Source organism: Symphalangus syndactylus, chromosome 13, assembly GCF_028878055.3.
Source record: "Symphalangus syndactylus isolate Jambi chromosome 13, NHGRI_mSymSyn1-v2.1_pri, whole genome shotgun sequence".
In the NCBI taxonomy this organism is placed as follows: domain Eukaryota; kingdom Metazoa; phylum Chordata; class Mammalia; order Primates; family Hylobatidae; genus Symphalangus; species Symphalangus syndactylus.
In genome coordinates, this window is record NC_072435.2 from 45,617,110 (window position 1) to 45,641,960 (window position 24,851).

At 49.9% G+C, this 24,851-nt stretch overlaps 1 protein-coding gene across 15 annotated transcripts in view; it reads left to right on the top strand.

Annotated features, from left to right (window-relative positions):
* GATAD2A (GATA zinc finger domain containing 2A) overlaps positions 1–24,851 on the top strand; it is a 128,372-nt gene that overhangs the window by 37,039 nt on the left and 66,482 nt on the right. For 4 of the 15 annotated variants that reach the window (XM_055235483.2, XM_055235482.2, XM_063616331.1 and 1 more), the window contains exon 2: positions 17,602–17,690. The exons of 10 other annotated variants lie outside the window; for them this stretch is intronic. In XM_055235483.2, coding sequence (XP_055091458.1) covers positions 17,635–17,690 — 56 coding nt within the window. In that variant the 5' untranslated portion in view covers positions 17,602–17,634. Of the gene's footprint in view, positions 1–17,601; positions 17,691–24,851 lie in introns of those variants that run through there. One more of the 15 variants, XM_055235485.2, reaches the window with a different exon arrangement.

The following is a 24,851-nucleotide window of genomic DNA, read 5'->3' on the forward strand; positions in this document are numbered from 1 at the left end:
TCTCCTCTGTCAGGTGTGGATATTGGCGGTAGTCCCTTGCGTGAAGTGCTGATAACGGTTTGGGTTCCATCGTGTGAAGTGTGGGTATGATGACAGTCCGTCGTGTGAGTGTGTGTATGATGACAGTACCTCGTTCTGTGGTTATGAGGATTAAATGAAATCAGGCATGTAACGTGTTGGCACATCGCCTGGCACCAAATAAAGAATTCAGTAATTGTTAGCCACTGTTTCCTCTTTCAGTAACAAAACCTCTTGTCAACATATTAGAGATAATTCTCTTGGTGTCCCCAAAGTTTTCAGAAGTGTGCTTTTCTCTAGCAGTTTGAATCCATGTACCTGGCAGTAACTTTCTCAGTTGAGGGTCAGGTCCTCCCCATCCTGCCCCAGCAGTGCCTGACGGACACTGGGGGAGGCCTGGACTGTGAGGATGCATGAGCAGCCCCATCCTGGGGACAGAGACAAGCAGGGCCTGGCTTGGCTGCATGTTAGTGCTGACATAGGGGTTAGGTAGGGCCTGGATCTGCTTGAGGTGGCTTGAGATAGAGGAAGGGAGGGCCAGGGAGGTGAGGGCAGCAGGCCTCCTTGGAGGAAGAGAAGGCTGGCCCAGTGAAAGCCAGTTGAATGGATGAGTGAACTAATGCCCCTGCCCCTATGGCCCTGCCCCTCCTCCCCCCTTCTGGCCTGTACTGTCCCTTCGTCTGTCCATACCAGTTAACCAGGGCATGTATTGCATGTAGTTTGGGTTGTCTAGGCAGTGCTGTGCTTCAGTGACACTTTGTGGTTGACTTGGGACCCTGACCACACTGAGAGCAGTGCGCTTCTCTGGGTTGGATGGCTGGGTTCTCAAGGACCAACAGCTTAGAATTGTGGAGGGTGGAGTGTGTGCCAGCCCTGTGTTGGCCTGCCTGCTGGCGTGAAGCCTGATATGTGCAGCCACTCTACTGTGTGCGAGGGAAGAAAGACATCCTAGTCCATATTGGACATGGGCTCTGTGTGGGAGAGTTCAGCCTCTTGTGGGGCCCTGTCTTACTCTGGGGGTGACGCAGGTGAAGTCTGCTGAGGACCTAGCCTAAGGCTGCGTAGTCTGACAGATTTCTTCAGACCTTCTCTCTCTTTTTTTTTTTTCTTTTTGAGACAGAGTCTCACTGTGTTACCAAGGCTGGGAGTATGCAGTGGCACAATCTTGGCTCACTGCAACCTCCACCTCCTGGGTTCAAGCAGTTCTCCTGCCCCAGCCTCCCACGTAGCTGGGATTACAGGCGCCCACCATCATGCCCAGCTAATTTTTGTATTTTTAGTAAAGATGGGGTTTCACCATGTTGGCTAGGCTGGTTTCGAACTCCTGACTTCAGGTGATCTGCCCTCCTTGGCCTCCCAAAGTGCTGGGATTACAGGCGTGAGCCACCACACCCAGCCAGACCTTCTTATTTTTAGGCAGCGATTCTAGTGAAATTTACATTGTTCCTTATAACACGTCAGCATTTTCATACTGAAGCCTCTTCCCAGCAAGGAAAACGCCACTTGAGGCAGAAACAGCAAGGGTATTTCAAGGCTCTGGGATTGCTTGCTTCCCACCGCAGGAGGCAGGTGGTTTGGCCTTTGCTATCTGGCTCCTCTTGGAGCAGGGTTCCCCAGGTGCCAGCCCCCACCAGCACAGTTTTTCTCCCTGCTTGCTCCCACAAGCAGAACTCCTCCTAGCTGGCAGGGCCCCACGTCCACCTGGCACCTCCTTTCCCCAAGCCTCGGTGTCCCTTCTGTGACATCTAAGACTTCAGGGAGGCATTGCTTCCTCCATCTTGGCCTCAGTTTATCCTGTAAGGGCTGGGGATAGTGGTGAGGACAGTTGACAGTTCTGTGAAACACTCTGAGGAGCCCTTGCTGTTCTTGCATCTTCCAATCCTACTTTTATTGTCTGATACTGTACATTGTTGAGGAGGTGTGGAGTATGTGTACAGCCTTGCATTTCTGTATTCTTTTTGTTTGTTTGTTTGTTTGTTTTTGAGATGGAGTCTGGCTCTGTCACCCAGGCTGGAGTGCAGTGGTGCGATCTCGGCTCACTGCAAGCTCCGCCTCTCCGGTTCACACCACTCTCCTGCCTCAGCCTCCTAAGTAGCTGGGACTACAGGCGCCCACCACCACGCCCGGCTAATTTTTTGTATTTTTAGTAGAGACAGGGTTTCACCGTTTTAGCCAGGATGGTCTTGATCTCCTGAACTCGTGATCCTCCTGCCTCGGCCTCCCAAAGTGCTGGGATTACAGGCATGAGCCACCGCGCCCTGCCTTTTGTTTGTTTTTGAGATAGGATTTCCTTCTGTCACCCAGGCTGGTGTGCAGTGGCACAAAAATGGCTCACTGGAGCCTTGACTTCCTGGGCTTAAGTGATCTTCCCACCTCAACCTCCCGAGTGACTGGGATTGCTGGTGCGCACCACCACACCCAGCTAATTTTAAAATATTTTGTACAGACAGGGTCCCACTGTATTGCCTAGGCTGTTCTCAAATGCCTGCGCTCAAAGCAGTCCTCCTGTCTGTCTCCCAAAGTGCTGGGGTTACAGGCATGAGCCACCACACTTGGCTCATTTCTCTCTTAACTGGCATATGAGATTCGCTGATAGATGATTTTGCCATTGTTGTAGTTTCTTTTTTTTTTGAGATGGAGTCTCGCTCTGTCACCCAGGCTGGAGTGCAGTGGCGCAATCTCGGCTCACTGCAAGCTCCGCCTCCCGGGTTCACACCATTCTCCTGCCTCAGCCTCTCCGAGTAGCTGGGACTACAGGCGCCCGCCACCACGCCCGGCTAATTTTTTTTGTATTTTTAGTAGAGATGGGTTTCACTGTGGTCTCGATCTCCTGACCTCGTGATCCGCCCGCCTCGGCCTCCCAAAGTGCTGGGATTACAAGCGTGAGCCACCGCGCCCGGCCCATTGTTATGGTTTCTTCGTTCATACTTTGCAGCATTTCAGTCATCACATGCTTTTTGTGATGGCTGTGGTGCATAATCAGTTTGTGGCAGTGATGAAGCTTCTGGGACTAAGAACGAGCTTGTTGGCCTGGTTCTTGGGCAAGGCCCTGAGAGTCCTGGGCTGAATGCCCTCGTGAGCTGACCACGTGGCCTTAGCCAGGGCCATTGGTGCCATGGCGTGGTTGGTAGATGGTTCCAGCCAAGTCTGGGAATTTACCGAATTGACTGTTTGATTTGGCAGCTGATGGTCAGAGAAATTCAATTCTGCCTCTTAGTAAAGGAAGCTTGGTGGATTTCTAGAATTCTTTGTTGTAGAGGGGGTTGGGGATGGCGTGGGCAGAATGAATTCGAAGTGTGGGGGCTTGAGGTCTGCCAGGCCCTCCCACTTGCCCTAAACGGGATTTGGAGGTGTCTGGAAGGTTGTGGGTGGACAGCACTGATCTTGCTGCTTGGCCAGTTGTTCCCCAGCCACTCTGGATTTGGATCTAGGTGGACCCTATGGTATCCTAGAAACTACCTTTGTCTTCTTTTCTTTTAAGAAACAGTGTCTTGCTCTGTCATCCTGGCTGGAGTGTAGTGGCATGCTCATGGGTCACTATAACCTTAAACTCCAGGGCTCAAGTGATCCTTCCACCTCAGCCTCCCGAGTAACTTGGGACTACAGGCATGCGCCACCACACCCAGCTAGCTTTTAAATTTTTTTTTTTTTTTTTTTTGAGACGGAGTCTCGCTCTGTCGCCCAGGCTGGAGTGCAGTGGCGCAATCTCGGCTCACTGCAAGCTCCCCCTCCCGGGTTCACGCCATTCTCCTGCCTCAGCCTCTCCAAGTAGCTGGGACTACAGGCGCCCGCCACCACGCCCGGCTAATTTTTTCTATTTTTTAGTAGAGACGGGGTTTCACCATGGTCTCGATCTCCTGACCTCATGATCCGCCCGCCTCGGCCTCCCAAAGTGCTGGGATTACAAGCGTGAGCCACCGCGCCCGGCCGCTTTTAAATTTTTTATAGAAACAGGGTCTCACTATTTTGCTAGGGCTGGTCTTAAACTCTTGGGCTCAAGTGATCCTCCCACCTCAGCCTCCCAAAGTGCTAGTATTACAGGCATGAGCCTCTGCATGTGGCTTTGTAAGTTTTTGTTGTTGTTTTTGATATAGGGTCTTGCTCTGTTGTCCAGGCTGGAGTGCAGTGGCGTGATCTTGGCTCACTGCACCCTCCACCTCCCAGGCTCAAGTGATTCTCCTGCCTCAGCGTCCTGAGTAGCTGTGACCATAGGCAGGAGCCAGCATGCCCAGTTAATTTTTGTATTTTTTGTAGAGACGGAGTTTTGCTATTTTGCCCAGGCTGGTCTTGAACTCCTGAGATCAAGAGGTCTGCCCCCCTCAGCCTCCCAAAGTGCTGGGATTACAGGTGTGAGACACTGTGCCTGGCCTCCACTGAGTTTTTAAATTTTTTGTAGAGATGGGGGGGTCTCTTTGTTGCTCAGGTTGGTCTCGAACTCCTGGGCTCAAGTGATCCTCCTGCCTCGGCCTCCCAAAATGCTGGGATTACAGGCATGAGCCATCATGCCTGGCCTGGCGCTTTACTTTTGACCCTGTGACACACCTGTTGTTGGGGTCTGGGGCCTCAGAGGCAGCGACTGTGCTGTGCATTGGTGAAGGAAGCATCCTCACCTTTCCAGGAGGTTGCCCATATGACAGATTAGGTGTTGTTCCTGCTTGAAAAACAAACTTAAGCTAGGTGTAGTGACTTGTGCCTGTAATCCCAGCACTTTGGGAGGCTGAGGCAGGAGGATTACTTGAAGCTAGGAGTTTGAGACCATCCTGGGCAACATAGTGAGATCCCATCTCTACAAAAAATAAAAAAGGTGTGGTGCAGTCATTGACACCTATAATCCCAGCCCTTTTGGAGGCCAAAGTGGGAGGATTACTTGAGGCCAGGAGTTCGAGACTAGCCTGTGCAACAATAAAAAAAAAAAAAAAAACCCAAACTTGAGAAAACTTGCCATAAGAATAGAATAACTGGAGGTTTTATTTCTTGTTATAAAGTGAACAAAACCCAGCCACTGACCATAAAGGTAATACAATTGGTTGAAATATTGCAGTGTGGGGAGGCTACTTGGGTGGCAATTTGTTGGGGACAAGGATGGCTGTCATCAGAACCTTCTGTGTGCATTCTCCTACGATGGAGGCAGTGTCTTCTGCCAGATGGAGCCTTTTGGGATCCTCCCAAATTTTTCTATTTTGACCGGTCCTGGCCATTTGGCTATTCCCTCCCCTCCCCTTTATTAGAGTCATCCCAAGAGGACTCTGTGCTTTGTGGTCACAGGTCACACAGGTGCATGTGCAAAGGAGACAGCCTGTTTAGAGGTGAATGAGGTGGGAGCCCCAGATAGTCGTTTACCCCCTTTCCCCTTACTCTATTCAGGAGCACTTGACCAAGCCATAATTAGCATGCTTTGCACATTTCCAATCTGAAATGATTGGCAAAGAAATGCCCGCTCTCTTGTTCCAGTTGGGTACCTCAGGCGGGGTCACCGAGTATTTTGTTTTTCACCCAGCATCTGTGGACTCAGCCACACACCGGCCTGGCAGACAGCTCCCCAATGCAGCAACTCCCATGGGCCTGGCTTAGCCTACAGGGTAGGCAGGCTTGGAGCTCAGAACTTGACGAGGGGGGACATAGTGGTTTTCTTTTTCTTTTTTTTTTTTTTTTTTGAGACAAGGTCTGGTTCTGTTGCCCAGGCTGGACTGCAGTGGCTCAGTGTCTACTCACTGCATCCTCCACCTCCTGGGCTTAAGGTATCTTCTCATCTCAGCCTCTAGTGTGGCTGGGACTACAGGTGCTCTGCCATGCCTGGCTAATTTTTGTATTTTTTGTAGGGATAGGGGTTTTGCTATGTTGCCCAGGCTGGTCTCGAACTTGTAAGCTCAAGCAATCCATCCACCTCGGCCTACCAAAGTGCTGGGATTACGGGCATGAGCCACTGCACCTGGCCCCTGCAGACATAGTGGTTTTCTTTTTAATGACGTTAATTAGTAGGGGCACTATGGGTGGGTTGTCTGGAGTCTCCCTTGTCTAGAGTTAGATGTGATGGGAGCTCAGGGCTCATACCCAGCCATGGGTCCATGTAAGTCTCCCTGTGTCTAGCTTGGGTGCTCCAGGGAGTGGATTTGGGATGTCTTTGGCTTCTATTCCACAAACTTAGAGGAAAAGTTTGTACCCAAGATGAGCTAGTCATCTCCATTCACACAACAAGCATTCCTTGGCTTATGGCTGTGAGACAAGGCTAGAGTTCCTGGGAGGTAGAGTTCTTCTGCAGCTGAGAGCTGGGATCAGGCCGGCAGACTTGTCCATCTGTGGCATAATGTGTGGATGCTGCTGTTATCTCACCATTCCGTGTGTTTCCACTGCTTTTTAATTTAATTTTTATTTTTTTGAGATAGAATCTTGCTCTGTTGCCCAGGCTGGAATACAGAGATGCGATCTTGGCTCACTGCAACCTCCGCCTCCTGGGTTCCAGTGATTCTTGTGCCTCAGCCTCCCGAGTAGCTGAGAGTACAGGCATGCAGCACTACCCCTGGCAAATTTTTTTTTGTATTTTTAATGGAGATGGGGTTTCACCATGTTGCACACACAGGTCTCAAACTTCTGGCCGCAAGCGATCTACCCGCCTCAGCCTCCCAAAGCGCTGGGATTATAGGCGTGAGCCACTGCGCCTGGCCTCCAGTGCTTGCTTTATGCAGCTTATTTGAGAAGCGGAGGGAAGGACTAGTTGGTAGTGAAGCACGTCAGTGGCATGGCTGAGCTGGGGAGCAGAGTTTCAGAACCATGCTTTGTTTGGTGCCATGGGTATACCAGGCTTATGGGCTTTTTTTCTGTACAGACTTTGGCCCCACAGGGTGACTGATGTATGTAGCTCTGCCTTGAGGACATTATGCTGAGTAAGAAAAGTCAGGCTCAAAAAGACACACTTATGATTGCACCTATATGAGGTTCCTAGACTCTCAAATTCTTAAAGACAGAAAGAGGAAGGGGGGTTGCCAGGGGTTGGGGGCAGAGAGATGAGAGTGAGTATTTAATGGGGGTAGAGTTTCAGCTGGGGAAGATGGAAAAGTTCTGGAGATGGATGGATGATGGTTGCACAACAGTGTGACTGCACCTAATGCCACTGAGCTGTGAACTCAAAATGGTTAAGATGTAAATTTTGTGTACGTTTTACCACAATTTAAAAAATTGAACCTTTCTGAATTCAGAAATATTCTATACCTTTATGACGACATGTATTCTGTCCTCTCAGAATTAGCTTGGGGACAAAGGGACAAAGGCACACACACTCATTGCCTACCTTGTGCTAAGTACTGGGGGTGTTAAAAAAAATGCACGTGGTTCTAGAAGGCTCTTAATGACATCATCTTGGGATCACAATGTTGGATGCGGATATTCTATGGGTTTTCTTCAGTCCCTGGACAGGTGGGGTCATCCTAGGACCCCTGAAATCTTTAGGGCATTTAGGGAGAAACAGTGTCCAGGAACATCTGAGGTCTCTGTTCCCGTGCATTGCTTGGGGATTGAAGGTATTTCTTTCTTTCTTTCTTTTTTTCTTTTTGAGATGGAGTCTCATTCTGTCACCAGGCTGGAGTGCAGTGGTGTGATCTTGGCTCACTGCAACCTCTGCCTCCTGAGTTCAAGTGATTCTCCTGCCTCAGCCTGCTGAGTAGCTGCGACTACAGGCATGCGTCACCACACCCAGCTAATTTTTGTATTTGTAGTAGAGACATTTTTAGTATTTTTAGGTTTCAACATGTTGGCCAGGATGGACTCGATCTCCTGACCTCATGATCCACCTGCCTTGGCCTCTCAAAGTGCTGGGACTACAGGTGTGAGCCACCATGCCCAGCCTCGAAGGTATTCCTTATTTTCCTATATCTGTTTGTCAGTGAGTTTCCTTTAATACAGCAGTGTGTTGGTATTTTTATTTTTACTTTTATTTCGAGGCCAGTTCCTAGATCCTCAGTATTAGCAGAGAAGTCATTTCCTCTTTTGTTCTTGGGACATTTTCTTCTGGTGTCCTTTAATACTGCAACACATCAGGCATCTGAAATACTAAACACTTAAATGTTTCAGACACTTCCTAAGGCCTCAGTGTCATCTGCACATAGACATTTGGTTTCTGGGCATTTAAGATCTGGGGTCGATAGGCAGTTTAGGACTGCTGCGTGCACTGCCCAGGCAGCTGCTGGGAGCCTGGGTGGAAACAGTAAGAGGAGCATCCAGATAGAGGTGGCAATATTTTGAGGAACAACATTAATCATAGTAATAAAAGAAAGAAGTAGTTGCTTCTGTTTGAGAAGCTGCCTGGTGCCAGGGCCTGTCGCTGGGTTCTCAGGATGGTCTGGAGGCCTGAGGTGGGTTCCATGCAGGCAGGCAGGCTCCCCGGGAGGGTACTGGGCCCAATGTTTAACTGCCAGGAGAGCCAGGCTGGGCAGAATGTGCTAGGAGGAAGCTCGTGAGCATTTGGGATGGTTTGGAGGGAGGCCTGGAGTGCCAGGGAGGGAGAGGGGTGTGGTGCTGGAGTCTGAGCTTTCCAGAGGGCAGGGCTCTGGACCCTCATGAGAACCGTGAGTGGGGTTTTAGGGTGGGACACAGCCTCTGCCATAAGAAAGGAGACGGGGAGTGCAGAGTGTGGGCGCTACTGACACTGGGGCAACTCTCAATTCTCAGTGGTGGCCTGAGGGAAGCCCTTCAGACACAGGGTCCCCACAGCTCCCCAAATAGCATGCCAGGGGTGGGGCAGGAGGGGGGCATTGGCCCCACCCTGAAGCCCTGGACTCACCCCAGGGGCTGTGCTGTGCCCATGGCTGTAGTCTTGCCTATCTCCATGTGGCTTCTTCCTGGCGCTGATTAACTATTTTAATTAAATACAGCATTTGTATGTTTTTTTTTTTTTTTTTTGCCTCCAGCCGGTGGTAGAAACCTCTTGGTTGGGTCCTGACAACTCGTGGAGGTCCCCATTTTGTAGTCTCCTCCTCCGTGCCCATGTGGGTGTTAGATGAGGTGATGCGCAAGCACCTTGTGTCCATGGAGCGTGGAGCCTTTGGGAAGTGGGATGCTCGATTTCAGGTAGCAAGTTTCAGCAAAAAGTTCCAGCATCGTCCATGGTGAGGGGCTGGGGGAGAGAGCTTGCCTGAGTAACAGGTTCTTGAACCCAAAGGATGAGTGGGAGCTAGGAGGGGTTCTCCTGGCTGTGGGAACGGTGCGTGCAAAGACCTGGCACGGGGAGTAGGCAGGCGTGCTGGGTCTGAGGAATTGAGAGGAGGCCAGGTGGTTGAAGCGGGAGCATGGAACGCGTATGCTCCTTCACGTGCATGTAGCGCTCTTGCATCTGAAGTGGGCCGGGCCTTGAAGGCCGTGGTGAGGTGCTGTGACGCTGGGGGGGACCTGGGAAATTAAGAAGGGCTGTGCCGGTTTATTATGGGGAGCAGAAGATGGTGGAAGTGGAAGACAGCCAGTAAATGCTTTAGGCTGCTGGCCTGCCCCTGCCTGTCTCCTCCCTCAAGGAGGCTGTGGTTCCCATGGCTGAGGGAGGAGACAGGCAGGGGCAGACCAGGGGCCTACAATATGTCCTTGCTGTCACCGTAACGGGAATCTCAGTTTGAGAGCAGAGGTGGGAACTCCAGCCTCCAGCGTCAGCTCTGGTTGCCAAGGATGGGCTTGTGTGGCCAACCTCACGATTGGGTCTTGGTCCTCCCGGGGCTGATTCTCTGCATCTCTAGTCTGCCAAGTCATACTCTTCCCCACAGAGGGTTGATGGGGCTCTGTGCCTTGGGGAGAGCAGGGACTGCTCAGGGACTGACCTGAACACCTCCTCAATGTGCCTCTCCCCTGACTTCTTGGCGGCAGCTTGCTGCTGTGGCTAGGGCTACCTCTGTCTTTTTACTGAGTAGCTCACTGGGCACAGTTTCTTCCTGATCCCCCTTCAAATCTCAGTATTGGGATTTGGGCCTTATGGTCTCTGTTGTTAAAGGTGGAAACAGCCATAGACAGTGTGTTCTTGAGTACTGACATGGCTGTTTCCCAGAAATACTTTATTTACTAAGACAGGTGGCAGGCAGTAGTGTGCTGACCCCAGACTGAAAAACTGGATCTGTGGCCCCTGCTAATTCTTCTCCAGCCAGCCAGCACACGGTAGAACAGCCTGACATCTGGGCTTCCTCAGGATGATCTGCTGTTGCCTTGCTTCAGTTTTTTCTTTCCTGATTGAGCTGGGGACTTCCCCACATTGAAAGTTTGATGGGACCATTAGCAAAGAGGGTCTGGGTGACCCTGTGAAGGGGGCATTCAGTTTGTGCAGGACCTAGGAGAGGGTCGGCAGAAGGTGAACGGTGTTGTTGGGTTTCACCTTGTATGTTGTTGGCCATGTCATGTTCCCAGGATTGGACTGGAGCCAAGCTGTGTTTGGATGCAGAACTAGTTGAAAAATTCTAGAGACAGCACAAGTTTTTGGTGACTACAGATGGTGATAGGTCAGTGGGTCTGGGACCAGGGAAGGGACAGCGGGGCTTCCTAGGGGCACCTGATAGAGCCCATGCTTCTGGATCAGGTGCTGACAGCCCCAGAGACACCATCACAGTACCAGCCATGAGTGCCGCAACCACAGCATCCCCATGGAACCAGAGTTCCCTAGGTGGTGGCCAGTGTCAGGCCATGTGTCCTTTCCTCAAATTAAAAGGACCTCGCTAGCCTGAGCTTGAGAGGATAAAATGGCAAGAAAGGACTTCTGTTGCCCAAAGTGCAGTGACTTGATTTCATGTAAATTGCCATAGCTACCTTCTCACCAAGGCTGATCTTCCCTCAGTTTGAGAAGTCCTTGTGTTTGGGTGGGTTGTACGGTAGGGGTGTGTGTGTGTGTGTGTGTGTGTGTGTGTGTGTCTGTGTGTAGTACCCAGGTGCAAGGTCAAAGCCAAACCATAATGATTTATCAAGGGAGTGGAAGAGTCTCTTATGAGCTGGTAATTGTGCACTTAAGGGTTACTTGATACTGCTTTAAATGTATGGGTTGGAGATAAAAACAGTAAAAGCTCTCTGAACTCAGCCACTGTGGGGTGGACGGCAAAACAGTCCAAATGGTAGATTAGTGGAAAGCGATTACAGTGTATTTTCAAGAAATGCCGCTAGTTGTGATCATGCTAAGTGGTCTTCTGCTTGGTCTCCTCCTCTGTGAATCTTGCACTGACTGTATTGCAGGGCTGCTGCAGTGGGCTTCTCAGATCGGCCCCTTCTCTTTCAGGGTTAAACTATCCCTGCTCGTCCGTTCAGTAAATATTTATTAAGCGGCTGGGCGCAGTGGCTCACAGCTGTAATCCCAGCACTTTGGGAGGCTGAGGCAGGTGGAACACAAGGTAAGGAGTTTGAGACCAGTGGGGCCAATATGGTGAAACCCCGTCTCTACTAAAAATACAAAAATTAGCTGGGCATGGTGGTGCGTGCCTGTAGTCCCAGCTGCTCGGGAGGCTGAGGCAGGAGAATTGTTTGAACCCAGGAGGCAGAGGTTGCAGTGAGCCGCGATCGCGCCACTGCACTCCAGCTTGAGCAACAGAGCAAGACTTGGTCTCAAAAAAAAAAAAAAAAATTTATTAAGTACCAGTTATGTGTCAGACGCTGTTGTAGGTGCTTGAACTAAAATCGAGCATCAGGCAGATACCCCTGCCCTTGTGGTGTGTACGTTATTGCTGGGTGAGAAAGTTCGTCGGCAACACAGTAGCTGTGTTGTGTGGAGTGTGGGAGGGGCGGTGCTGTGGAAGAAGAGGAGCAGGGCCAGGGGATGGTGGGCCTCTGTGAGGAGACCTTTGAGCAAAGGCAGGGCTGGTGAGGGATCACATGGAGGGGTTAATTTTTTATTTTTATTTATTTTGAGATGGAGTTTCACTCTTGTTGCTGAGGCTGGAGTGCAATGGCACGATCTCAGCTCACCACAACCTCCACCTCCCAGGTTCAAGTGATTCTCGTGCCTCAGCCTCCCGAGCAGCTGGGATTACAAGCTTGCGTCACAACGCTTGGCTAATTTTATATTTTTAGTAGGGACAGGGTTTCTCCATGGTGTCCAGGCTGGTCCTGAACTCCTGATCTCAGGTGATCCACCTGCCTCCATTTCCCAAAGTGCTGGGATTACAGACGTGAGCCACTGTGCTCGACAGTAAGTTTTGTTTTTGTTTTTGTTTTTTGAGACGGAGTTTTGCTCTTGTTGCCCAGGCTGGAGTGCAGTGGCACAATTTCAGTTCACTGCAACCTCTGCCTCCCAGGTTCAAGCGATTCTCCTGCCTCACCCTCCCAAGTGGCTGGGATTACAGGCATGTGCCACCATGCCTGGCTAATTTTGTATTTTTAGTAGAGACGGGGTTTCGCCATGTTGGCCAGGATGGTTTCGAACCCCTGACCTCAAGTGATCCACCCCGCCTCAGCCTCCCAAAGTGCTGAGATTACAGGCATGAGCCACCGTGCTTGGCCGACAGTCATTTTTTAAAGGTCGTTTTCAATTTGGGATGCAGATTGAATAGTTAATTGATTGATAAATGACAGAACTAGGATTTTGTTTAACATAAAAAGACCTCAAAGTGGGGAGGGTCCTAGTGTGTTGGAGGCACGGCCAGGAGGCCAGTATGGCTGGAACAGAGTGAGCAGGCTGAAGTGGGGATGGGATGCTTGGGTCTGCAGGCAGTGTGTGGGCCTCTGGGGTTAGGAGAGGATGGGCTTCACTCTGAGTGAACTTTGAGTCCAGGAGTTTTGGAGACCTCCATCCCAGTAGAGGACAGTGTGGCCAGTGGAGGTGTGAGGAGTGGTTGGGCTCCAGATATATTTAATGGCAGAACCAACAGGCTTTCCTGATGGACTGGATGGTGGGTGGAGTCTGCCCAAGGGGACAACTCCAAATTTTAATCGCTGTGAGAACGGATTTGCCACAAGCTGGCTTTGAAAGCAGTGGTAGAGTGTAAAAGAAGTTACCTTAAGACTTCTTGCCAGTTGCACTGTAGGTATGATGTACTGTTTGTTGTGATTTGACCTTCCTCCACCACCCCCCGCCCCAGGAAGATGTGATCTTGTGCATCTTGTGTTCATGCAGAGTAGGGTATTTGGATCTTTGTCAAGTATCAGTGATCCACATACGTGCATCTATTCTGTGAGTCAGTCTGCTTGTCTTTGTGTCCATATCATACTGTCTTGATGTAGCTTTATGTTAAATCTCAAAATCAGTTGGGGTAAGTCCTCCAAATTTGTGCCTGTTTTTCCAATTGTTTTCATTATTCTATGTCTGTTGCACTTCCATGTAGATTTTGGAATCAGTTTGTCATTTCTGCAAACCATCTGCTGGGAATTTTTGATTGAGACTGCATTGAATCTATAGATCAATTTGGGAGAGAATTGATATCTTCTGACCCATGAACAAGACACATCTCTTCATATACTTCGGTTTTCTTTTATTTTTCTTTTTTTGTTGTTGTTTTGAGATAAAACAGTGTTTTACACAAGTGAGACTATCGTGATTGATTCATGCAAACAGCAACTTTAGAAACATCTTTTTTTTTTTTGGGTTAAAGAGTTTGAATACTTTCTTTTTTTTTTCTTTTTCTTTTTTTAATTTAATTTAATTTTTTTTTGCACACAAAACAATAAACATTTTCTAAAAGTACATACGAACAAAAAGATGCATATCAAACATATTAGGAAGGTTGCACATGGGAAGACGGGGAATAGAAATGAGGGGCGGGAATTAAAGAAAATAAATGAGAGAGGGACTTTGTATGGATCAATGATAATAACTCAATCCTCTATTTGACAAAGAAGAAGGAGAAGGAAGAGGAAGAAAAAGAAAGTGAGATAAAGGATCAGAAAGGGAGGAAAATAGAAAAAATTAGAGTATGACTCCAGGGTAGACCTGTTTTGTTGTCGCTTGGTTCGTTGGTTGGTTTGGCAGTTGTATTTTTCATATGTTTCGCCATGTTGGCCAGGCTGGTCTCCAGCTCCTAGCCTCAAGTGATCAACCCGCCTCAGCCTCCCAGAGTACTAGGACTGCAGGCGAGAGCCACCACATCCAGCCCCCACATTGCTTCTGGCCTCTGTGGTAGACCTCCCAGACGGGGCGGCCGGGCAGAGGCGCTCCCCACATCCCAGACGGGGTGGCCGGGCAGGGGCGCTCCTCACTTCCCAGACGGGGCGGCCGGGCAGGGGCGCTCCTCACTTCTTCCCAGACGGGGCGGTCGGGCAGAGACGCTCCTCACTTCCTAGATGGGGTGGCGGCCGGGCAGAGGGGCTCCTCACTTCCCAGACGATGGGTGGCCGGGCAGAGGCGCTCCTCACTTCCCAGACGGGGCAGCCGGGCAGAGGCGCTCCTCACTTCCCAGACGGGGCGGCCGGGCAGAGGCGCTCCTCACATCCCAGAAGGGGCGGCTGCGCAGAGGGGATCCTCACTTCCCAGACGGGGCGGCCGGGCAGAGGCGCTCCTCACTTCCCAGACGGGGCGGCCGGGCAGAGGCGCTCCTCACTTCCCAGAAGGGGCGGCTGGGCAGAGGCGCTCCTCACATCCCAGAAGGGGCGGCTGCGCAGAGGGGATCCTCACTTCCCAGACGGGGCGGCCGGGCAGAGTCGCTCCTCACATCCCAGACGATGGGCGGCCGGGCAGAGGAGCTCCTCATAACCCAGACGATGGGCGGCCAGGCAGAGACGCTCCCCACCTCCCAGACGGGGTGGCGGCCGGGCAGAGGCTGCAATCCCAGCACCGCACTCCAGCCCGGGCAACACCGAGCACTGAGTGAGCGAGACTCCGTCTGCAGTCCCAGCACCTCGGGAGGCCGAGGCGGGCAGAGCACTGGAGGTCAGGAGCTGGAGACCAGCCTGGCCGAGATGGCGAAACCACGCCTCCAGCCAAAGGAGAAAAACCAGGGAGGGGTGGTGGCGCGCGGCGGCAATCCCAGGCAGCCCGCGGGCCAGGGCAGGAGAATCACGGGAGCCGGACGCAGGGAGTCTGCAGCGAGCCGAGTTTACTCCAGCCTGTGCCACAGAGGGAAGAAAGAGAGAGAGAGAGAGAAAGAGGAAGGAAGGAAGGAAGGACGGACATCTTTTAAACATGTTCAGAGAGTGTATAACATACAACAGAAATTGATGAGAAGTGTAACACTAAAATAAAATTATTCTCATTTATTACTGCAGCTAGTACTTCCCCATACCCCCCCCCCCGCCCCACCTTTTTTGAGACAGGGTCTTGCTCTGTTGCCCAGGCAGGAATGCAGTGGCATAGTCAAGGCTCACTGCAGCCTCCTGGGCTCTGGTGATCTTCCCACCTCAACCTCAGAAGTAGCTGGGACCTCAGGTGCACACCACCACACCCAGCTAATTTTCAAAATTTTTTTTTGTAGAGATGGGGTTTTGCCATATTGGCCAAGCTGATCTTGAACTCCTAAGCTCAATTGATCTGCCTGTCTTGGCCTCCCAAAGTGCTGGAATTACAGGAGTAAGCCACTGTGCCCGGCCTTCTTTCAGTTTTCTTGTTTCATTGTAGTTTCTTTATCCTTAAGTATTTCACCTTTTTTGTGCTAAGGTAGATGACTTTTTTCAGGTTTTGAGTTCTGATTGGTTGGTGCCTGTGTGTAGAAACACAGCTGATTTTTTATATATAGACCTTGATCCTGCAGCAGAACAGCACAGGACAGCTGCTTCTGAGGCTTCCCACTCTCGGGGCAGAGAGGCCTTGGATTGGCAGATGCAAAATAATTAGGACTAACGCTGCCCATTGGGTTCCTCAGCTTGAGTGGGGCTAAAAAGAGTGGCAGAAAGGGTTCTTCCTGAGGAGCTAGCCCTGTGCCTCATTTAGGAGGTGCCTAAAGGTCTTTCCATAGAGTTCACTGGTGTTGTCCCCATCCTTATTTTTGCAAGTTCTCCTGTGGGAGTGTTTCTCGCCATCCATCAGCTGTGAATTGCTGTGAACCTAGTTTAAAAATAAAGGCTTCGTATCAGAGCAAGCTCCTGGTAGTCATGTGGGTGCAAAGAATGACAATAGAGGTGATGTTGACACTATTTGGCAAGCTACAACTGACAGAACTGCTTGGGAGTCTGGGATTTGGCTGGTTCGTAAGGTTCAGCCTCTGGCCCATAGCCCTGGACGTCTGATGATACAAACCGGAAGTGGAAGTCCGAGGCATTCTCTCTATGACCTTGGAAGAGAAGTTCCTGAACATTGTTGAGCGTTAGTTTTCCTGTCTGTAAGACAGGCAGCCTCTTTCTCTCTGGACAGCATTCCATAGGGACGACCATGACCTTTGGTTTTGGAGGTGAAGCCCTCTCAGTCTGGAGAGTGAATTCTGCCCATTCCCAGGCACATCATGCCCTCATCTTGAGGATAAACCTAGCACTGCCTTCACCAGGAATGGTGGCTGGTTTCCCTGGGGTCCATGACAGAGAACATGATGGTGAGGAGGTTACATGGGGAGAATGAGCCCTGGGTGCTGCCTGTGTGCTCTGTGACTCTGGGCAAGTTCCTGAAGATCAGACACATCATGATGATCCCTTATCTGTAAAATGGGCATGATCCAGGAACCTGCCTCTATGGTTGCCTTGGGGATTCAGAGATGCTGTGTGAGCACAGTACCTGGAACATACTCCTAAGTACCTATTAAATGCTAGGTTTCTGGGTTGTTTTTTGAGACAGGGTCTCACTCTGTCGCCCAGGTTGGAGTGCAGTGGTGGGATCTTGGCTCACTGCAGCCTCAACCTCCCAGGCTTAGGTGATTCTCCCACCTCAGCCTCCCAAGTAGCTGGGACCACAGGCACACGCCACCACACCTGGCTAATTTTTGTATTTTTTGTAGAGACAGAGTTTCACCATGTTGCCCGGGCTTGTCTCAAACTGCTAGGCTCAAGCAGTCCTCCTGCCTTGGCCTCCCAAAGTGTTGGGACTACAGGCGTGAGCCACCGTACCTGGCCTATTTCTGTTTTTAATGTCATTACTATTATAATAAAAACCTTGGGCTGGGCACGGTGGCTCATGCCTGTAATCCTAGCACTTTGGGAGGTCGAGGTGGGTGTATCGCCTGAGGTTAGGAGTTTGAGACCAGCCTGGCCAACATGGCAAAACGCCGTCTCTACTAAAAATACAAAAATTAGCTGGGCATAGTGGTGGGCGCCTATAGTCCCAGCTACTCGAGAGGCTGAGGCAGGAGAATCACGTGAACCCAGAGGGGCAGAGGTTGCAGTGAGCCGAGATTGTGCCACTTCACTCCAGCCTGGGCATAAGAGCAAAACTCCGTCTGGGTTGGGGGGAAAAACTTGAACCATTTATCTGTATTCAGTAGATGAAAGATAAAAATAATTGTATTTCATCGTGTGACTGCTTTTTATGTCACCATCTGTATTGGTGAAGACGGTGTCTGGGATGTTGGCATTTATTGGTTAGCACTGTATTGTTTCATACCTCAGAGATCAGTAGAAATTTGTTTCCTCCGACTGTCCCCGTTGTGGAAGGTAGCTGAGGCAAAACTCTGGAAATCTGAAATTTCGCTATGTAATTCCAGGGGTTAGAGACATTTTAGAAATGCCAATATGTTCCAGAAACCTTGCTTGGAAACACAGTGTTTCTTTCTCTGTCCTTTGCTTTAGGTTGGTCAGCACGTTGTCTCAAGTAGCCTTTTGATGTCACTGTGGCCATGGCCAGCTGGTAGGACCAGCACCCCATACCCCAAAGCCAGGTGAGTGCTTGGGGTGTAGTGTCTGTGGAGGGAAGGTTCCACGCATCCAGCAGGCTTCGGTCAGCTTTTTGGACACTTTAAAGTGAGTGCTGTTTCAGCCACCTCCTAGAGAAGATGGAGGGAGGCAGGCCCCCTGGGATCGCACACTGTGCGGTCTGTATGGGGCTGCCTGACCCGTCCCTTCAGGCCTCAGGAAAAAAGAAACCATTCTAATTGGTCATTCATTTGAAAACTCTAGGTCTAAATAAGATGAGCCTGTCCTCTCTGAGGGGCAGGGGCAGAGGATAATCCTGGCCAGTGGCCTTTGCCCTCTGGCCATTCCCATGATTTCCCAGCACTGATAGATGCCGTTATACTTTTTCCTTATTCACCGCAAAGCCCAGGGCCCCGCACTGGTTCTTGGAGCTGGTTGCCCTTACCTTCCCTCGTGCCTCATGGCAAAGCTGAGCTGCCCCTGCTGCGTGGAGCTCTTAGATGGAGACTGTCAGGAGCTGTCCAAACCTACCAGGGCATTGCTGGGTACCATGGATTTTCTCTGTTACTATCAAGCCTGGTCAGCGACGTTTTGGCCCAAGGCTACCTACCTGGAGAAGAACGCAGAACTGAAAGATGTCTTAGAACTTGGAGGCAGCCCCTGGGTCAGCTGCTCCATTTTATAGACGGGGACACACACGGGCCAGAGTTGGCAGGTGACTTGCCTAGGGGTTCATGCCCCATCTAACAGGATCTTGTCGGCCATGCGGTGTGAGATGTGGCTGCTCTGCCGACCATGGCACAGAACAAATGTTGTGGTCAGTTTTGTGAGGTTTCAGCTCTTCATATGGCAAGAAAATATGGGCATAGTCAGGTAATTCTGTTGTCAGGAAAACATTTCCAGAATGTTCTCCAAACAAAATGAAACTTTTGTTGTGCTTACATTTTTATTTTTTATGTTTTGAGACAGGGTCTCACTCTGTCAGCCAGGCTGGAGTGTAATGGCATGATCATAGCTCACTGCAGCCTCAAACTCCTGGGCTCAAGCGATCCTCCCTGCCTCAGGCTCCTGAATAGCTGGGAATACAGGCGTGTGCAACCACACCCAGCTAATTTTTGTATTTTTTGTAGAGATGGAGTTTGCCGTGTTGCCCAAGCTGGTCTTGAACTGTTGGCCTCAAGCGATTCTCCCGCTTTGGCCTCCCAAAGTGTTGGGCATACAGGCAAATTACACCCAAAAAATTTTTTTGAGGTATAATTTGCATACCATACAATTCACTCATTTAAAGTGTACAGTTCAGTTTTTTATATATTTTCAAGAGTTCTACAATTACCACCTTTAATTCCAGAACATTTTCATTATCCCAAAAGGAAACAGCATACTCATTAGCAGTCACTCCTCATCTCCCCCTCCCCTTTCTCCTGATGACCTCTAATCTACTTTCTGTCTCTGTTGATTTGCCTGTTGTGGACATTTATTGTAAATGGACTCTTAACACTTGTGTAAGTGGCCTTTTGTGTCTGTCTTCTGTTAGCGTGTTTTTGAGGTTCATCCACATTGTAAGCGTGAATCAGTGCTTCTTTCCTTTTTATGGCTGAATGATATTCCATTATATGGATGAACCACGTTTTGTTTATCCATTCGTTCATTGATGGACATTTGAGTTGTTTCTACTTTTTTAGTTATTGTGAATAGTGCTGCTTTTAACATTCGTGTACAAGCTTTTGTTTGAATACCTGTGTTGTGTTTTTCCTAGTATATACTTAGGGGTGCAGTTATTGGATCATATGGTAACTGTTAATCTTTTTTCAGGAATTGCCAGACTGTTATCCATGGTGCCTGCACTATTTTACGTTCCCTGACACTTACACAGGGCTCTCAAACTCTTTGGAGACAAGTTCAGACTCAAAGTCTGTGCCAGTTTCCTACGGAGAGTTGAGACGTGTCAGAGCCTATTACCTGGTGCTGTTATGCTGTAACTACTATTTGGGGGATGTCAGGCATTGACAGAAACAGAGGGGAGGACTAGGGACTCAGAGTCACAAAGCCACATGGCCCTCATCATGTTTGCTCACCTCCTTTTTGGAGACAGGGTCTTGCTCTGTCACCCAGGCTGGAGTGCAGTGGTGTGTTCATGGCTCACTGCAGCCTTAACATCCTGGTCTCAAGCGATCTACCTCAGTTTCCCAAGTAGCTGGGACTACCGGGTGTGGGCCACTGTGCCCAGCTTGAGCTCACCCCCTTTGTTGAGGGGGAAGCACCCACATCCAGCCTAGGGAAGCGAGCGACTGCCTCTTGTCCTGCAGCCCAGGGCATTGTTTGAGGGCAGTAGGGCTGGCTTTGGTTTCTCCCAGGCCCCAGGCTGGGTACCCACCCCTCTGCCTGGCCCTTTCTTAACTCAGAAGCACATGGTCTGAGCAGTAGGTACTTGTTCAATGAATAAATGAATGGAGGAAACCTCCCTCTTCTCTGTTGCCAGCCAGCAGGGAAGACCTAGCCATAGCATTCAGGCAGTCAGTTTTGGAGTTCAGAAGGGAATTTCCAGAGGCCACCCCAGGTTTTCCTTTGGCCTGTGCTTGAAGGGACTTGATAGAAAAGGACAGTCTATAAACAGTCGTGGCACACGATACTTAGTGATCAGATAGGCGGAAGCCACCTCTGAATAATTATTTCTTCAGGACTTATAAATGTGTCAGCTTGTGTGCACTTTTTGTTGTGGGTATGTAAGACAGCCCAGCATATTGATTGATTTTAGGTTTTCTCCACAAAATGCAAGTTTCACCCACTCTTGGGTGTGTCTCACTCAGCACTAGCCCACACTTGCTTTCAGTGGAAATTATGGACTGTGATCGGCTGGGATGTCCCCATTTCTGTCACCCAGGACCACATGGGCACAGCGGAGGGGAGCAGGGCCGGAGGAGGGCTGGCCCTCAATGTGCCCAGCAGCTCCTTCCCATGTCTGAGGCACACAGTCTACACACAGCTCCCACTTGTGTGTACATTTATTCTTATGGGCACAGGGGCAGTCTTGCCTGCTCATGGACTTGGTGTCTGCCCTTGAATTTGGCCTGTCAGGTCCTCTTTGTTAAGCAGGCACACACTGCCTAGTGCTGGGCGTTAAGGATCAAAAAATGGGTGTGACTGTAGAAAAACAGATTGCATCACAGGACAGGTAATGGCACATGGGCCTTGACCAAGGTGTGAATGATGCTCAGTTTTTCTAATATAAGAATCCTGCACGTTGGAGCACCACCAAGACATTTCTGACTTTTCGGTTGGCAAGCATCTGGAGTAGACACTGTTCTAGTGGTGGGAGTCAGGTAGTGCCGTGGTAGTTGCTTTTGGAATTCACAATTCCTCTCAGGGGTATTTGCAACATCTAGCAAAAGGACAAGTGGCCAGGTGCGGTGGCTCACTCCTGTAATCCCAGCACTTTGGGAGGCTGAGGCGGGTGGATCATTTGAGGTTAGGAGTTCGAGACCAGCCTGGCCAACATGGTGAAACCCCATCTTTTCTAAAAGTACAAAATTAGCTGGGTGTGGTGGTGCACGCTTGTAATCACAGTTACCCAGGGAGGCTGAGGCAGGAGAATCGCTTGAACCCAGGAGGCGGAGGTTGCAGTGAGCCAAGATCATGCCACTGCACTCCAGCATGGGTGACAAAGTGAGACCCTATCTCAAACAACAACAACAACAAAAACCAAAGACATGTGTTTACTCTTTGCTCCAGCAAATCCACTTCTGGAAATGTATCCGAAACATGGTCAGAAATAAGGAAGGATTGTGACAAGGACTGTGTTTGTTACAACTCTCCGGAAACAAACAAAGCTGGGAATGACTTAGATGTGTCAGTGGTCAGACTGGGCAACTTGTGGTGGTGGCTCTGCCTGCAGGGTGGTGCCTGAGCCCCTGAGTGAAGGGAGGAAGGAGTAGGTGATGTCTTCATTTGTGGTGGTGACGGGATTTCTAGTTGAAATGACAAGCAGAAAAAAGAAGAGTGTAAAGGAAGAAGAGATGGAGTGTGCTGTCACTTACCTAAGGAAAGGTGGGGGGATTTGCTCATTTTATTTTTATTTTTATTTATTTTTTATTTTTATTTATTTATTTTTTTGAGATGGAGTCTCGCTCTGTCGCCCAGGCTGGAGTGGAGTGGCGCGATCTCAGCTCACTGCAAGCTCTGCCTACCAGGTTCACGCCATTCTCCTGCCTCAGCCTCCCGAGTAGCTGGGACTACAGTAGGCGCCCGCCACCACGCCCTGCTAATTTTTTATATTTTTAGTAGAGACGGGGTTTCACCATGGTCTTGATCTCCTGACTTCGTGATCTGCCCACCTCGGCCTCCCAAAGTGCTGGGATTATAAGCGTGAGCCACCATGCCCAGCTGCTCATTTTATTTTTATAAACCATAAAGGAACCGCATTGCCACCTCCAGGAGAAGGGATGGAGAGGGCACTGGGAGACTTTTTCACGTGTCCTTTCTTTGTAGCATCATGTATGTGCTTTACATAATTATAAAACAAAAGCCAAGTGGTGGCAGTGGAAGGGGAAGCAATCCCTTAAAAACTAAAGACAAAAATGAATGAATCTAGGTACATGTCAGTTGTGACACACATTGGTGACTTAACCTCTCAGAACTTATTTCCGATAACTTTAAAACATAGTAGTTTGACCGTAAATGTTTTAGCGAGATACCCAATAAAGGCAAACAAATTTCTTTCCTTCCTTTCCTTCCCTTTCCTTCCCTTTCCTTCCCTTTCCTTCCCTTTCCTTCCTTTCCTTCCCTTCCTTTCCTTCCTTCCCTTCCTTCTTTCCTTCCCTTCCTTCTGTTCCTTCCCTCCCCTCACTCTGTCACCCAGGCTGGAGTGCAGTGGTGCGATCTCGGCTCACTGTAACCTCTGCCTTCAGGTTTCAAGTGATTCTCCTGCCTCAGCCTCCCGAGTAGTTGGGATTACAGGTGCCTGCCACCATGCCCAGCTATAAACAACTTTCTTAAAATCTTCAGCTGTTTTTTGGAATCCTGGTTTTGGTTTCAGGGTAACAATATTAGCATTATTCCTGTTATATATTGTAGGAGAAAACAAGTAATTAATGTCATTAAGAACCAAAATTTTCCACACAAAAGAAAAATGCAATAAAAACCCAAAGCACTAGCTTTTTGTTTTTTTTTTTTTTTTTTGGTCAGGGTCTTGCTCTGCCACCTAGGCTGGAGTGCAGTGGCGTGATCATGGCTCACTGCAGCCTCCAGCAGTCCTTCTACCTCAGCCTCCCAAGTAGCTGGGACAACAGGTGTCTCGCTCTGTTGCCCAGGCTGAAGTGCAATGGCGCGATTTCGGCTCACTGCAAGCTCCGCCTCCCAGGTTCATGCCATTCTCCTGCCTCAGCCTCCCCAGCAGTAGCTGGGACTACAGGCACCTGCCACAACGCCTGGCTAATTTTTTGTATTTTTAGTAGAGACAGGGTTTCACCGTGTTAGCCAGGATGGTCTCTATCTCCTGACCTCGTGATCCACCTGCCTCGGCCTCCCAAAGTGCTGGGATTACAGGCGTGAGCCACCGTGCCTGGCCTGGTTTTTGTTTTTGAGACAGAGTTTCGCTCTTGTTGCGTAGGCTGGAGTGCAATGGCATGATCTCGGCTCACCACAACCTTTGCCTCCTGGGTTCAAGCGATTCTTCTGCCTCAGCCTCCTGAGTGGCTGGGATTACAGGCCTGCATCACCACGCATGGCTAATTTTGTGTTTTTAGTAGAGATGGGGTTTCTCCATGTTGGTCAGGCTGGTCTCAAACTCCGACCTCAGGTGATCGTCCCGCCTCAGCCTCCCAAAGTGCTGGGATTACAGGTGTGAGCCACTGCACCTGGCCAAGACCTGAAGTACTTTAAGTAAAACACTTAATTCTCATTCTGCATCGGGAACGTGGTAATTGTGTAAGACACACTGGGGTTGTATCAGAGGGACCCACAGGGGCCCCGCTGGCATGGGTGGGACAAGTGAGAGTGAACAAGAACGAGGAGCCCCTGAGTTAGATGTGTTAAAAATCCAAGGCTGGCTGGATGCCGTGGCTCACACCTGTAATCCCAGCACTTTGGGAGGCTGAGGCAGGTGGATCATTTGAGGTCAGGAGTTCAAGACCAGCCTGGCCAATATGGTGAAACCCCGTCTCTACTGAAAATATAAAAATTAGCTGGGCGATAGTGATGCACGCCTGTAATCCCAGCTACTGGAAAGGCTGAGGCAAGAGAATTGCTTCAGCCTGGGAGGCGGAGGTTGCAGTGAGCCAAGATCGCGCCACTGTACTCCAATCTGGGCAATAGAGTAAGACTCTGTCTCACAAAAAGAAAAACCTAAGGGTTTAAGCTGGCTGTGGTCAGGCACACCTGCCATCCTAGCTGTTCCGGAGGCCAAGGCCATAAGATTGCCTTAGCTCAGGAGTTTGATTCTAGCCTGGGCAATGTAGCAGGACCCCCCAAGCTGGAAAAAAAAAAAAAAAAAAAACCCATAGTTTCTTATTGGTGCTTAAAGGACAAGGAAGAAACTCACTGGCCCCCTTTGGTAGGAGTTAGAGAGCTAGCTCGTTTTGAAAATGGGTAGAGGGAAAGCAACAGGCATTTTTCCTGCATCTTCTCTGTGGGCTGCACACTCCAGGAACAAGAGTGTGGGTGAGGGCAGGGCTCCCTCACGGGGCAGTTGCTGGCCCACAGAACTGCCTAGGGTGACAGGGATGCTCTACACCGTCTGCCCTGCGTGGTGTTTAACATAGCATGACTGAGGACGCCGAGTTTAATTTTGTCTATTTAAATAGCCACATGTGGCTAATGGGCAGCACAGCTATTGATGTGTTTTAGCAAATTAATATGAAATGACAGGCACCTAGTGAATTGAGGGGTTCCAGACTGTGAGGTCCAGACAGTGATTTTCCCTAGCTGCTAGCCCCCAGGGAGGGTGTCCTGTGCTTCCACAGGGACACGCACTCACTAAGCCTCAGGGTCTAGTTCATGAGAAATTGGGGGTATGTGGACTTATGCCACAGGGACGCCATTTGCAAAACCAACAATGGGAAACAGGGCAAGCATCCTAACTGTTTGAGCATATGATTGTGTCAGTAAGGGGACCTGTGGATTTCAGCCAAATGTGACTCCAACAAAGACAGAAGATCGTTTGTGAAATTGTCAAAGGTGGGATCACAGTTTTG